At 51.5% G+C, this 13,954-nt stretch overlaps 1 protein-coding gene across 1 annotated transcript in view; it reads right to left on the minus strand.

Annotated features, from left to right (window-relative positions):
• The window catches only part of RLBP1 (retinaldehyde binding protein 1), a 13,387-nt gene extending 7,259 nt beyond the window's left edge, over positions 1 to 6,128 (minus strand). Inside the window, exons 1-5 of the mRNA XM_039216667.1 lie at positions 5,977 to 6,128; positions 3,076 to 3,190; positions 2,688 to 2,816; positions 1,438 to 1,642; positions 1,228 to 1,340 (exon numbers count right to left, since the gene is read on the minus strand). Coding sequence (XP_039072598.1) covers positions 1,228 to 1,340; positions 1,438 to 1,642; positions 2,688 to 2,816; positions 3,076 to 3,087 — 459 coding nt within the window. The 5' untranslated portion in view covers positions 3,088 to 3,190; positions 5,977 to 6,128. The remainder of the gene's footprint in view (positions 1 to 1,227; positions 1,341 to 1,437; positions 1,643 to 2,687; positions 2,817 to 3,075; positions 3,191 to 5,976) is intronic.
• Between the last annotated feature and the right edge of the window lie 7,826 nt (positions 6,129 to 13,954).

A 13,954-nucleotide genomic window follows, 5' to 3' on the forward strand; every position in this document is an offset into this window, starting at 1 on the left:
GGGGGGGGGGGGGGGGGCGGGGGGGAGGTGCTCAGGCAGCATTTGCATAGGGAATGCCACAGCCCCCCCCACCGTTCCCACAGCATCCGGTACCCCATCTCCATCTCACTCTTCCCTCTGCACTATGGCCCCTCCCCCAGGTTCTCTCCTTTCCCTTGGATTGTTCTGCAAAAGTCCCCTTTGCCCTGGAGCCTTCCTGGCCACTTTCCCTGCAACCTCAACCCCTCGGTTCTTTATATTCACCTCCTTTATTTTTTCTCATTATCCCTTCTTACTGCCTAACAGTCTACGTAATTTGATTTGATTTCTCTGGTTTGTGATTTCCACCGATAGAGCATGGAGTCCATGAAAGCAGTCGGGTCTTGTCTGCTTTGTTCTCTGCCGCATCCTTTGGCCGAAAAGAGTGGTTGGCAGGGGCTCCTGGGGGGCTCAGTCAGTCAAGCATCCGACTTCGGCCCAGGTCATGATCTCACGGTTTGTGAGTTCTGGCCCCGCGTCGGGCTCCGTGCTGACAGCTCAGAGCCTGGAGCCGGCTTCGGATTCTGTGTCTCCCTCTCTCTCTCTCTCTGCCCTCCCTCCCCCACTTCACATTCTGTCCCTCTCTCAGAAATAAAACATTAAAAATGTTTTAATTTGGGGCGCCTGGGTGGCTTAGTCGGTTAAGCGTCCGACTTTCGCTTAGGTCATGATCTCGCGGTTCGTGGGTTCGAGCCCCGCGTCGGGCTCTGTGCTGACTGCCAGCTCAGAGCCTGGAGCCTGTTTCAGTCTGTGACTCCCTGTCTCTCTGACCCTCCCCTGCTCACGCTGTCTCTCTCTCTCTCCTAGAAATAAATAAAAATATATTTTTTAAAAAGTTTTAATTTAATAAATAAAAGTAAATGAGTGATTGGCATATTGTGGGGGGGGGGGTCCCAGCAGGACACCCCTTCTCTTCTCTCCACCAGCACCGGGGTCTGGACTTCCTTAGGACACTGGTCTTCAGCCAGCCTGCAGGGCCTGGGCCGCCCTGTCCTCAGGGCCGCGTGCCAGGCCTGGAACTATCTCCAGTTCCCCTCTGCCTGAGGCCTGCAGTCAGGCACCCAGCCACCTTTCCTGCTGCGCTCCGGAGCCCAAGTCCAGGCTGGGGTAGGGGTGAGGGGGACGCGCGCCTGCCTGGGCACACAGTCAGGGTGACTCAGTACTAAGGCGTGAGGCCCAGAACTGGGAGACTTCCCGGCTTCCCGGGACCGCGGTCCCGCCACACTCATTCTCTGCGGTCAGAGCTGAAAGCGATCCCGGGGGCGGCTCAGTTCGCTCGCCCATTTCACAGGTAAGGATAAGGAGGCTCAGGGAGAGGGACTCTCACAGGGCGGGGGAAGGGGAGGGGGAGTGGAGGGGACAGCGCCCTCGGTGCCCGGGTGAGAGTCAGCACCGGCCTCCCCCCTGCGCGGGCCTCACCTCGGAGCAGCTCGTAGGCGCGCCCCACGTTGAACTTCCGCGCGCGGATGAAGCGCATGAAGAAGGCGCTGTCCCTTCCCCGCACCCTCTCGGCCACCGCCCGGGCCAGCTCCTGCCCCGACGCCGCCTCCGCCTGCACCAGCTCCCGCAGCTCGCGAACCACCTCCTCCCGGGTCTCCTCCCTCTCATTCAGCTCGTCCTTGGCCTGGAACGAGGGGGAGGGGGGAGGGGAGGCGGCAAGTCGCGTATCATCGGTGCGCGCGCACGTGGGGAAGCTGCCGCTGGGGCTCCCCTGCCCACCAAGAGCAGCAGCTGCCCCGGCGGCACCTCTCACTGCCAATTACAGTGGCAGAAAAGCGGATCAAACTCCTCCTCCCGGGCTTGTGGGCAGGAGATCGCCAAACGTGTAAACGTTTCTGATGACAGCAGCCCGCACCTCTTGGAACCCTCACACGGCACACAGCACCATAAAATGGGTATTCTCAGCCCCAGGGCCGAGGTCCCTAGAGGTCAAGGTCACCCAGACAGGAAGGTGTGGAGCTGAGACTCCTACTCTGGCTGGCAGCTCCCAGGCTTCATTCTGATCTTTTCAAAAAGCAAGACAGGGGCAGATGGCAGCCTGCACCCCCTTCCCTCCCCCCTCCCCCCCCCTCACTTTCCTTCCCCTGGCTGGGCCTGGAAAGCTCCTCAGCGCTCCTCAGGGAGCTCTCCCTTTGGCAGCATGAGTGAGGGTAACGCAAAGAAGGGGGACTCAGGTCTGGGGGAGCTCAGAGCACCTTTCCCTTGAGGAGCCCAGGCTCAGCTCAGCTCCAAGACAGCTCGGTCACTCTCCGCAGAGCACAGTCTGCTCCACTCTGAGCTGGTTTGACAACCTTCTCTCATAAGGTAAGACGCAGAGAGGGAAAGCAACTCGCTCAAGGTCACACAGCAAGTTGACAATAGGTCTGATTCTAGAACTCAGGCCTCTTGCCAATCCGGGGAGGGCAGCAGTTGGATTTCTGTTTCCCAGGATCACTTGCAAACCAGTGCTCCCCATATCTGAGCCTAGGGTGATCCCTGGCCCAGATGTCCGGTGAGCCCAGGTGCTGCCGTGACCCTACCCTCCAGGATGAAGGCCCCTGGAACAGACCAGTCCATCAGGTGCAGGGTAACCTGGAGAGCTAGGGCTGGACCCTTCCTGTAGGAGTGAGGATGCCATCAACATTGTCTCCTTGTCAGCCCTCCCCTCCCCGCACCCGGGGCCACCTCACCTTCTGTAAGGTGTGGCGGGGCAGCTGGCTGCACGGGCCAAACACGGGCCCATGGTCCTTGGTGGTAAGCCGCTCCAGCTGAGCACGGAGCTCCTGCTCCTCTTCAGGGACCACACGGAATGTGCCCACCTGGGCAGAGAGAGGCCGGAAACACTCAGGGAGAGGCCCCCCCATCAGCCCGAGCAAGCCAGGTAAGTGGGCCTGCTCAGACCCTAAACTAGTACTTCCGTCCAAAGTCACTGTAAAAGCTCCTCCCTTTGGGTGCGGTCACAGAGAAGTTGTGCAGGTGAATGGCCATTACCCCCCAGCAGACCAAACAGAGGAACAGGGAGGGACGGGGGAGGAAGGAAGGGAGATGGCGGGGAGACCCAAGGCTCAGGGTACTCACCCCTTCTGACATGCTGCTTCTGGAAGACTCAAAGTTCTCAGAAAAAGAAGGGCCCACTTCTGTCCTGGCTTCTCCAGGCAGCCTCCTCCCTATGGCAGCAAGAGTCAAGTCTGCCCTGTTCCGGAGAGACGGAGAGACAGTTCTCTTACTGTTTCAGAACAATGGATCTCCAACTTTTGAGGGCATAAGAATCGCCTGAGAAGTCTGTTAGAAATGCAGGTGCCTGAGCCCTGCACCCATGATTCTGACTCAGGAGGTCTGAACGGGGGCAGGCCCAGGAATCTGTATTTTATTTTATTTTGATTTTTTGGCATTTCTTTTTCGAGAGAGACAGAGTGAGTGGGGGAGGAGCAGAGAGAGGGAGACACAGAATTTTTTTTTTAATATTTTTATTTATTTCTAGGAGAGAGAGAGAGTGTGAGCAGGGGAGGGTCAGAGAGAGAGGGAGATACAGACTTTGAAATAGGCTCCAGGCTCTGAGCTGGCAGTCGGCACAGAGCCCGACGCGGGGCTCGAACCCACGAACCGCGAGATCATGACCTAAGCGAAAGTCGGACACTCAACCGACTAAGCCACCCAGGCGCCCCGGGAGACACAGAATTCTAAGCAGGCTCCAGGCTCTGAGCTGCCACCACAGAGCCCCACGCGGGGCTCGAACCCACAGACCATGAGATCATGACCTGAGCTGAAGTCAGACGCTCAACCGACTGAGCCACCCAAGTGTCCCAGGAATCTGCATTTCAAAGCAGCATCCCAGAGGGCTCTGAAGAAAATGACCCCTGGGTTACACTTTGGGAAGCTCTTCTTGGAGAAAAAATACACCCCAAAATACCTCAAACCCTAGTTCTTAAGATGAGTTGGTCCAGCCAGGGAAACACTAGCCTTGGCTTCCATTCTGAAGTTGCACTACCCCTGCAGGATTAAACCATCCCTCCTCCCGTGTGTGGCCCTCTTCCTCCTGCCCAAGGGGGAATCTCAGAAACTTCCCTGCCTGGTGGACGGCCCCTTCTTCGGTGCATCCATACTCAGCAAAATACTGGGTGCAGTGTTCTGTGCTTTGTGATGCATTAATTTCAAGTCCATTATCTCAGAGCCAGAGCTGGTATTCTCCCCACCTTACACGGGAGGGAACAGACTCCAGGGAGAGTAAGTGACTTGTCCACCATCACACAGCCAGAAATAGCCAGGGGTCAGGCGTCAAGCCTGAGCTGTGACTTCCTGTCAGCACAGAGAGGCAGGCTCCTGTGGAAAAAGTTGGACTTGGGTTCAAATTCTGTCTCTTCCATTTGCAAACTATGTCATTTAACCTGAGTCTTGGTTGTCCCCTGTAAAAGGGAGATGGAAGGGTTACGAAGGTCACATTAAATGACGTACACAGGGGGCGCCGGGGTGGCTCAGTCGGTTAAGCGTCCGACTTCAGCTCAGGTCATGATCTCACAGTTCGAGAGTTTGAGCCCTGCTTCAGGCTCTGTGCTGACAGCTAGGAGCCTACTTCAGATTCTGTGTCTCCCTCTCTCACTCTTGCTCTGTCTCTCTCTGTCTCTCAAAAATAAATAAACATTTTAAAATAATAAATAATGCACACAGAAGCGATGCTTGGCCACCAGAACAAATCTCATCCATTGCCCACATGACAACCTCTTCAACCCACTGAGTATTTCTGGAGATAGCTCTCCTGTTCCCAGATTTGTTTCCTCTCCTGCCTCAATATCCCCCAGGGCCTTTGAGGAGCCGTCACCACCCTGCTCCTGTCTGATCAGGTTCCCACTGGTCAATTCTGTCACCTATTCGCTGTTGGGAAGTGGCAGAGGTAGGGCTCAAACCACTGCTTGCTTTAACATCTAGAGCTAAGACTAGAGCTAAGACATCTCCAGACAAACTCCCTAGGAGCATGGATGACCTTTAGGGTCAGAGAAACCTGGATTTGAATCAAGAGTTGTCATTTACCACCTGTATGACCTTCGGCAAGTTAGTTAACCCTTCCGAGCCTCAGTTTCCTCATCTGCAAATTGGGGATAATAACTGTACCTACCAAATAGAATTGTAATGAAGATCCTATTATTTCCGTAAGGTGTCTAGCACCGTGTTTTGCTCTAAAACGTAATTTCCCTTCCCTTTCTTAGCATCACACTGATCATTGCCCTAGTGTGCCCAGAGGCTTGGAGGACCCCAGGGAAAATCTGAGGATCTCCCATTCCCTGCCTCTGCTGCTCCCCAGCCCCAGCCAGGGGAGGGAATCCAGCAGCAGGAACCAAATCTAAGTCTCCTCTCTGGCAAGTAGACTTCCAAATGTGTGGGCACAGAGATAGACAGACTGCAATCCTTTGTGGCCTCACTTGGGTATTTCTGGAACAGGAATGGAGAGGCTTATCAAATTGCCCTGAGGAGCTTAGACAGGAGAGATAATGACTGGACACCCTCAGCCAGTTAAGCAGATCATTAGGACAAGATCTTAGATCCTAGAAATACAGAGTTAAAGTCTATACTGCGATTCTTTTTTAAATATGCCCTATCTAATTAATTTTGAGGTTTTAAAACCTGATTTATGAACTGTCACCCCCTGTTCCCTGCCGCCTAGGGATGCTGGATAAAATGCAGAATGCCCAATTACATGTCAATTTCAGAGGAACAATACACACTTTTGAAATATAAGTACATCCCATGCAATATTGGGGATTTGCAAAGTATTTGTGGTTCCTCTGAAATTCACATTCAACAGGGCGTCTTGTGTTTTTATTTGCTAAATCTGCCATCAGGTTGATCTGGCACAGCTTAGAGAATGGCCAGTGGGTTTCAGTCTTACAGGCAGCCTGGAATGTGATCTCCACACACCCCCCCCCCCCGACTCCTCACCCCAGTCCTGGGCTCCCTGGTCCAGCCAGACCCCTGCTACTGACTTACCTGTCAGGTCACCAGCTCCTCCTTAGGGCTACCTGGTGCCTGTGTCCTCCTCCTCCTCCTCCTCGGGGAGCCTGGAGGTTGCCTCCGCTGGGGGTGTGGTCTGGTCAGCCGGGGGATTAGTGTGTCACAAGGAACTTCTCAAAGCCCACAGTTTCCTGTTAAATCGGGTTTACAGGGAGGCCCGGATTGGGGTAAGTGAGGCACCAGGGGGAAGAGGGGATCAGCCAGGGCCAGGCTGCAGCCACCTCAAAGCCCTCCTTTGTGTGCTTCTGTTCCCGAGTTCCTGCTCGGCCATGTGGAAGCAGGTCAGTGGGGGGTAGGACCTGGGCCGGCCCTGTTCCCTCCTCCTTGACCCCCCCCTCTCCTTGCAGGGGCTTCTGAGAAAACACACCCCAGGGGAAGTCATGCAGGAGATGGAGAGACATTTTTTTAAATGTTTATTTATTTACTTTGAGGTGGGGACGGGCAGAGAGAGAAGGAGATAAATCCCAAGCAGACCCCGCCCCATGTGGGGCTCGATCCCATGAACCGGGAGTTCATGACCTGAGCCGAGGTCAAGAGTCAGACGCTTAACCGACCGAGCCCCCCAGGTGCCCCTGGATGGAGGGAAATTTTAAATGTGATTGTGGATGTGGCGGCAGCGGTGACAGAGCCAGGCTTGTCACTGTCCCCCAGCCCAGCAGGACCTGATGTGGTAGATGTCACCTCCACAGTGAGTGGGGTCAGTTTGGAAAGGTAACTGGTGAAGGCAGAGTGGGACGAGAGCCAGGCAGGCTGACCCGCCTTCTTGGCAGTATGGCCTAGTGATATGAAGAAGCCTGCTTTGGAATGGGACTGCCTAACTCCAGCACCTTCTAGCTGTGGGAAGTGACTTCGGCACTCCGTGACTCAGTTTCCTCCTCTGAGAAGCAGGGCTAGGGGACAGGCTCGTGGCTTTAGTGAGAATGAAAGTGCTTAGCTCTGCGCCTGGCACTTAGAAAATGTAAATGCACAGTAAATGCTGGCAGTTACTCCAAATATGCAATCCGTATGCATCTGCGGGGACAGGACCCACATTAGGCATCCCTCTGTAAAACAAGAAAGCCCTCTGCCACCCCTCAATGGGTGGCTGCTTTGGTATTCCCCTGGGTGTTTGGGGGTGGCGGTGCAGGGTGTGGTGGTGATTCCTTTAGAATATTCTTTCTCTGGGATTCCAAGGGCAGGGAGCCTTTCTGTTTTTCCCACTGCAAAATTCTCCTTGTTTTAAAACTCATCCTTGGTCTGACCCCCCTCCCCCAGTGGGCTTCTATAATGTCATCCTTGGTCCTGATTTTGCCTCCTGGGGGTACCTGGGGCAGAGGTCAAGATCTTGTACATGGGACATTCTCCAGAATCCATCCCCAGAAATTTTTTTTGGTTTTCCCCAGAAACAGTTCTTGGTTTTCAACCCATTCCTACCTGGGTAGGTTTTGGATCCCCTCACCCTCCTGTGCCCTCCCCAGACACCCAGGGTATGAGAGTGTCACTGAGGGGTGGTCCCTGGGAGCAGCGCCTGACCCCCACTTGTCTCTCTAGATCTGTTCCTCTAGGGCGCCTGGGTGGCTCAGTTCGTTGAGCATCCAACTTCAGCTTTGGTCATGATATCACAATTCATGAGTTCGAGCCCTGCATCAGGCTCTGTGCTGACAGCTCAGAGCCTGGAGCCTGCCTTGGATTCTGTGTCTCCCTCTCTCATTGCCCTCCCCTGCTCACACTCTGTCTGTCTCTCTCTCTCTCTCTCTGAAAAATAAATAAACATTTAAAAAATTAGAACCATTCCTCTAGAGCAGGCTGTAACACCTGGGGCTTGGACCTTGGGGTGCAAATGAGGAACCTCGAGTCTTCCCTTCCAACAGCCCCTTCCCTGGGCTCCTGCTCTGGCTACTGTCTGGCTTTGGGCTGTTTCCCTCCCACGTTCTTCCTGGAGCTGGGGAGCCCCTCATTTCTATCATTCTGCCCCCTGGCAGTCTAGTCCTACACTGTACGATACAGAAGCCTCTAGCCACGTATAGTTTTTTAGCACCTGCAACTGGATTTTGGCACCAAAGAACTGAATTGCAACTTTAATTAACTTGAATCTAAATTTAAAAGTTGATACCGGATCCAGTTATTGGAAAACTTTGAAGTATGTTTGGAAGAACTTAGGTCTGTGATTTCTACTTTCTCCACTGTAAATTCTGTGATCGAGTATCTCTGATAAAAACTTAGAGTTCAACATGAGATGTGATATGCATATAAAATACCTGCTGGCTGGGACGCCTGGGACGGCTGAGAGTCAAGCTCTTGATTTTGGCTCAGGTCATGATCCCAGGAAGGTGGGATCGAGCCCGAGTCGGGCTCCGTGATCAGAATGGAGGATCCTTTCTAGGATCTCTCTCTCAGGACACCTGGGTGGCTCAGTCGGTTAAGTGTCCAACTTCGGCTCCAGTCATGATCTCGCGGTTCATGGGTTCAAGCCCCATGTCAGGCTCTGTGCTGACAGGTCTGGAGCCTGCTTCAGATTCTGTGTCTCCCTCTCCCTGTCTCTCTCTGCCCCTTCCCCACTCAAGCTCTGTCTCTCTCAAAAATAAAAAATAAACATTAAAAAAAAAGAGACCCTCTGCCCTTTTCCCTGCTTACATGCTCTCTCTAAAATAAACAAACAAACAAACAAATAAGCAAGCAAATTAAGTAAGTAAATAAGTAAATAAATAAATGAAATACCTGCTAGATTTTGAAGACTAGGTACAAAAAAGAGCATAAAATATTTTACTATGGGTTTTTACATGGCTTAGTGTTCTGACATGGTAACGCTTTGGATATATTGGGTTGGAACTATACGAGTTCACTTCACCTGTTTCTCTTTCCTTTTTTTGATGTGGTTATTAGAAAACGTAAAATTTTCTCACTGTAACTGTGGCGGCTCCCATTATACATGTGGTGGACAGCGCTGGTCTAAACCTTGCTACTCCTCGATGTGTAGCCTGTAGACCAACTGCATCAGCATCGTCTGGGAGCTTGGTAGAAATGCAGAGTTCCAGGTCCCCCTCCAGACAGCCTACGTCAGAGTCTGCATGTTCACCAGGAGCCCCTGTAGTGAGTCCTCTGCCCACAAAAGTTTGAAAAGCTCTGCCCTTAGAGTTTCTCACCCTCTCCGCCTTCTGCCTGTGGTCAACACAGTACCCTGCTGTTCCTCTTAAGTCCCATCAGTTCTGAGGATTTGTGGGGAAGTTGATTGAGGACCATCCTGCCCGGCTGGGGGTGCAGGAAGCGGAGAAAGGACAAAAGACGGGGGTATCCTAACCTGATTCTAGGCCTGGCCGTGTCTACTATAAGCCATTGGCTGAGGCCATGACTGCTCTTAGGCCCCCGTTGGACACTTGCAAAACGGTGTTATGAGCTGAATTGTGTTCTCCCAAATTCACATATTGAAGTACCATCACCCAGGACTTTAGAATGTGAGTGTATTTAGGGGGGCCTGGGTGGCTCAGTCGGTTAAGCATCTGACTTCAGCTCAGGTCATGATCTCATGGTCTGTGGGTTCAAGCCCCACGTCGGGCTCTGTGGTGGCAGCTCAGAGCCTGGAGCCTGCTTCAGATTCTGTGTCTCCTTCTCTCTCTGCCTTTTCCCCACTCGTGTTCTCTCTCTCTCTCTCAAAAATAAATAAACATTAACAATAAAAGAATGTGAGTGTATTTGGAGATAAGGCCTTTAAAGGGGTAATTAAGGTAAAATGAGGTCAGCAGGGTGAGCCCTAATGCGATATGACTGGTGGCCTTATAAGGAGAGGGAATTTGGGCACAGACAGTTACAGAGCGAAGGCCGGGTGAAGACACAGGGAGAAGATGGCCATCTACGAGCCGAGGAGAGAGGCCTCAGCAGAAACCAGTCCTGCCGACACCTTGATCTTGGATGTCTAACCTCCAGAATTGTGAGAAAATACTTTCCTGTCATTTTAGCCATTCGTCTATAGTACTTTGTTAGGCAGCTTTAGCGAACTAATATAGATGTGATTCTGGATTTTTTCCCAGGTGTGAGGTTCCTGGGCGATAAAGGGGGGGGGAGTTTCCTGGGAGATAAAGAGGGTGGGGGAGAGCTCAGGCTGCACAACAGGAAGGAACCACAGTGGCCCCGGCAGAGGCCCTGTCGAAGCCAGGGGATGGGGTGCCTCACAAAGAACATTCCTGTGCACCAAGAATGCTTGCGGGTTAACGGTGCAGGCCTTGTAAGGAGGGGCCTGCACACAGCCCTTCAGGGTGCTAGCAGGCCACAGAGCACTTTTTAGGGAGCGGAGCCCCCTGTGGCATTATCTGCTGCTCACAGCCCTTCCGACGCTGCTCTGCCCCTCCTTCCCCAGAGCCACATTCATGTCTAGCTCCCGTGTTGGAACAATAGTGCCCTTGTATGAGGGGAGACGCTGTCCTCATTGGCCCAGACACTGGTGCTGGCCATGTTGGCAGACACCCATGGGCTCCCTGGCTCTAGGGAGAGCCTCCAGGCTGGAGGCAGGAAGGGAGGGGGCTCAGATTTGCAGCGCCCCCATTCTGTACTGTGACAGGCGCCTTACCTGCGGGAGCTCATCCAGTCCTTCTAGATGTCAGGTGGGGGGTATATTCCCCCATTTTATGGAAGAGGGAATTGTGAGGCAGAAAGATGGGGGCCCTTCCCGAAGCTGCACTCCCAGTAGGAGTGGGTCCTGGCCGCTCTAAAGCCCTCTCATTCTTTAAGACACAAGGCTGTGCTCCCTCCTCCAGAAGTGAGAGTGACACAGGTGTGACTGCCCAGGGAAGTCACTCCTGCCCCCTAGCTCCTGAGGAAGGTGACATCATCTCACTTTCCTGGGAGCAGCCCCAGGGGGAAGAGTCTAGTCACTGCCATTCCTGGGTGAGAGAGGACCCCAAGGAATGTCCCGGCCTCAACCCCTCCTTTGGGCAACGGGAAAACCCAAGTCGAGGAACATTTTGTACCTTCCTTAAAGTTACACAGTGGTAAAGAGGGGCGGCTGGGTGGCTCAGCATCTAATTTCATGATCTCGTGGTTCGTGGGTTCGAGCCTTGCCTTGGGCTCTGTGCTGACAGTTCAGAACCTGGAGGCTGCTTCAGGTTCTGTGTCTCCCTCTTTCTCTCTGCCCTTCCCCTGCTCACACTTTGTCTCTGTTTGTCTCTCTCAAAAATACATCAACATTAAAAAAAAAAAAAAAGATTTGGTGGCAAAACTGAGGTCATCTGCTGGGAGTAAAAAAAGAGAAATGTTTGAAATCATCCCATGAAGACAGGATAAGCTTAGTAGGGAAGGTTGTGGAAGTGTCAAGGTCCCCTGGAGTTCAGTTACCGTGGCTTCTCAGAGGTGCCCGTGGACCCAGTGGTGAGAGCTCTCCGGCACAACCCAGCGGCCCCCAACAGGGGCAGAGTCTTCCGGATGGGTGGGATGGAAAGACAGACGGGGGCGGGGGCGGGGGGGCAATGGGAGATATTAGCTAAAATGTGGTTTCCGAATTAAAGCTTGGAATTGAAGAGGGAGGTCTGGGGGACAGTGAAGATCAGGGAACAAACAAACAGGAGTCAATGAGCAAGCAAACTGACCAGGTGGGATGTTGACGTCTCGTCGTGCCTTGGGAGGTGGCGTGGGATGGGCCCAGGAGTGTGAGTAGCTAAGGTGAAGTGGGAGATGGGGACAGAAGGAAGCCAAGGGGTCCTGTGTGGGACGGACAAGCCACCCCCATTCTGTAGCCAGGCAGGAAGTCAGCAGAAAAGGGTGGAGGGGGAAGATGGCGGATAGGTATCTCCCTCTCCTCATCAAAGGGCCAGGATGGGCCTTCGAAGGCTCACTTCACTGATTATTTACAAGCCAGAGCAGTTCACTGGGCTGTTTCATTGTTGCTGTTTCCTTAAGCTATTTTGTCATAATATCAGATTGACAGAATAGTTGTAAGAAGAGCACAAAAAACTCCCATCTCCATTTCACCTGGATGTCAACATGCGACCCCTTGCTTTATCATTCTCTCTCAGGATATGCTTCTTCCTTCTTCCCCAACCATTTTAGAGTAAGCTGGAGGTAGGGTGCCCTTCTTCTCCTGAAAACTTCAGGGTATATTTCCAAAGAAACAGAGACATTCTCATAATTAACCGCAGTACGGCGATCAAAGTCAGGAAATGAACATTGATCTATTACAATTAGATCATCTATGAAGCTTAATCAAATATCACCAATTGTGAGAGGCCAGTTTTTAAAAATTACTTTCCTTCCTCTCTGTCCTGTCTTTCAGGCCTCTGAGAAATAAGAGACTGAGTAGGGGAAGAAAACTAACATGTGTTTTTTAATGCTTATTTACTTATTTTGAGAGGGGGCGGGAGAGTGCGCACATGAGAGGGAGAGGGGAGGAGAGAGAATCTTAAGCAGGCTCCTTGCTGTCATCGCAGAGGCCATATGCAGGGCTCGATCCCACAACCTTGAAATCATGACGTGAGCAGAAATCAGGAGTCAGACGCTCAATGGGCTGAGCCACCCAGGTGCCCCCCTCTTTGTTTGCTGTTTTGAACTTTCGAAATTTTTTGTTTTGTTTTGTTTATTAGTAATCTCTACTCTCAACTTAGGACTCAAACTCACAACCCCAACATCAAGAGTTGGATGCTCTACTGACTGAGCCACCCAGGCACCCACTGTTTTGAACTTTTAATCTCCCAGTGATTGCAAATTCATAGGAAGCTTCAAAAGTAGTCATACACTTTTAAGCCGACATTTTGGTTTTGAAATTGAACATTTCATTGAGATAACGTTTTTAACTTCATTTTTTTATTTTGAGAGAGAGAGGGAAAATGGAAGGAAGAGTGGGGGAGGGGTAGAGAGAGGGAGAGAAGGAGAATCCTAAGTAGACTCTGCACCGTCAGCGTCGAGTCCAATGCAGGGCTCAAACCCATGAACTGGGAGATCATGACCTGAGCGGTAGTCAAGAATTGGACACTTAACTGACTGAGTCACCCACGCATCCCTCACTGAGATAATTTAAAACCATACCGTTCTAAAGATGAGCTCCTGATTTTGCACCCATTTAACAAATATTTATGAAGCATTCTCTGTATGTCACTTTTATATACACTAAGGGTGTACATAGTAAGCTGTTAAACTTCTATCTCAAACACTACCTAGTTGGAATTTCTTCAGGGTGAACTCAACTGGCTCTCCTTAACAATCCTGTGAACGGCCCATATAGCATTGTCTTTTTTCTTTTCTTTTCTTTTCTTTTTTTTTTTTTTTTTGGCTAATTATCTTAACTGTTTTCTTTTTGTTATCTTAACCATTTTCTTTTTCTTTTTTTTTTTTTATTTCTAGGAGAGAGAGAGAGAGAGACAGCGTGAGCAGGGGAGGGTCAGAGAGAGAGGGAGTCACAGACTGAAACAGGCTCCAGGCTCTGAGCTGGCAGTCAGCACAGAGCCCGACGCGGGGCTCGAACCCACGAACCGCGAGATCATGACCTAAGCGAAAGTCGGACGCTTAACCGACTAAGCCACCCAGGCGCCCCTTATCTTAACCATTTTCAAGCTTACACTTCATAGTGTTAAGTGCATTCATATTATTGCGAAACAGATCTCCTGAGCTTTAATTTAATTTTAAGTTTTTAACATCTTTATCTATTGTTGAGAGAGACAAAGTGCAAGAGGGGAAGGAACAGAGAGAGAGGGAAATACAGAATCTGAAGCAGGCTCCAGGCTATGAACTGTCAGCACAGAGCCCGATGTGGGGCTTGAACTCATTAAATGTGAGATCATGACCTGAGCTGAAGTCATGATGCTTCGATGCTTAACCAACTGAGCCACTCAGGTGCCCCTCTCCAGACCTTTTTACTTTATTTTATTTTATTAATATTTTTTATTTATTTCTGAGAGAGAGAGAGAGAGAGTGAATAGGGGAGAGTCAGAGAGAGAGGGAGATACATAATCTGAAGCAGGCTCCAGGCTCTGCACTGTCAGCATAGAGCCCAACA

The sequence above is a fragment of the Hyaena hyaena genome, unplaced genomic scaffold (genome assembly GCF_003009895.1).
Source record: "Hyaena hyaena isolate Hyena2069 unplaced genomic scaffold, ASM300989v1 scaffold_13, whole genome shotgun sequence".
NCBI lineage: Eukaryota > Metazoa > Chordata > Mammalia > Carnivora > Hyaenidae > Hyaena > Hyaena hyaena.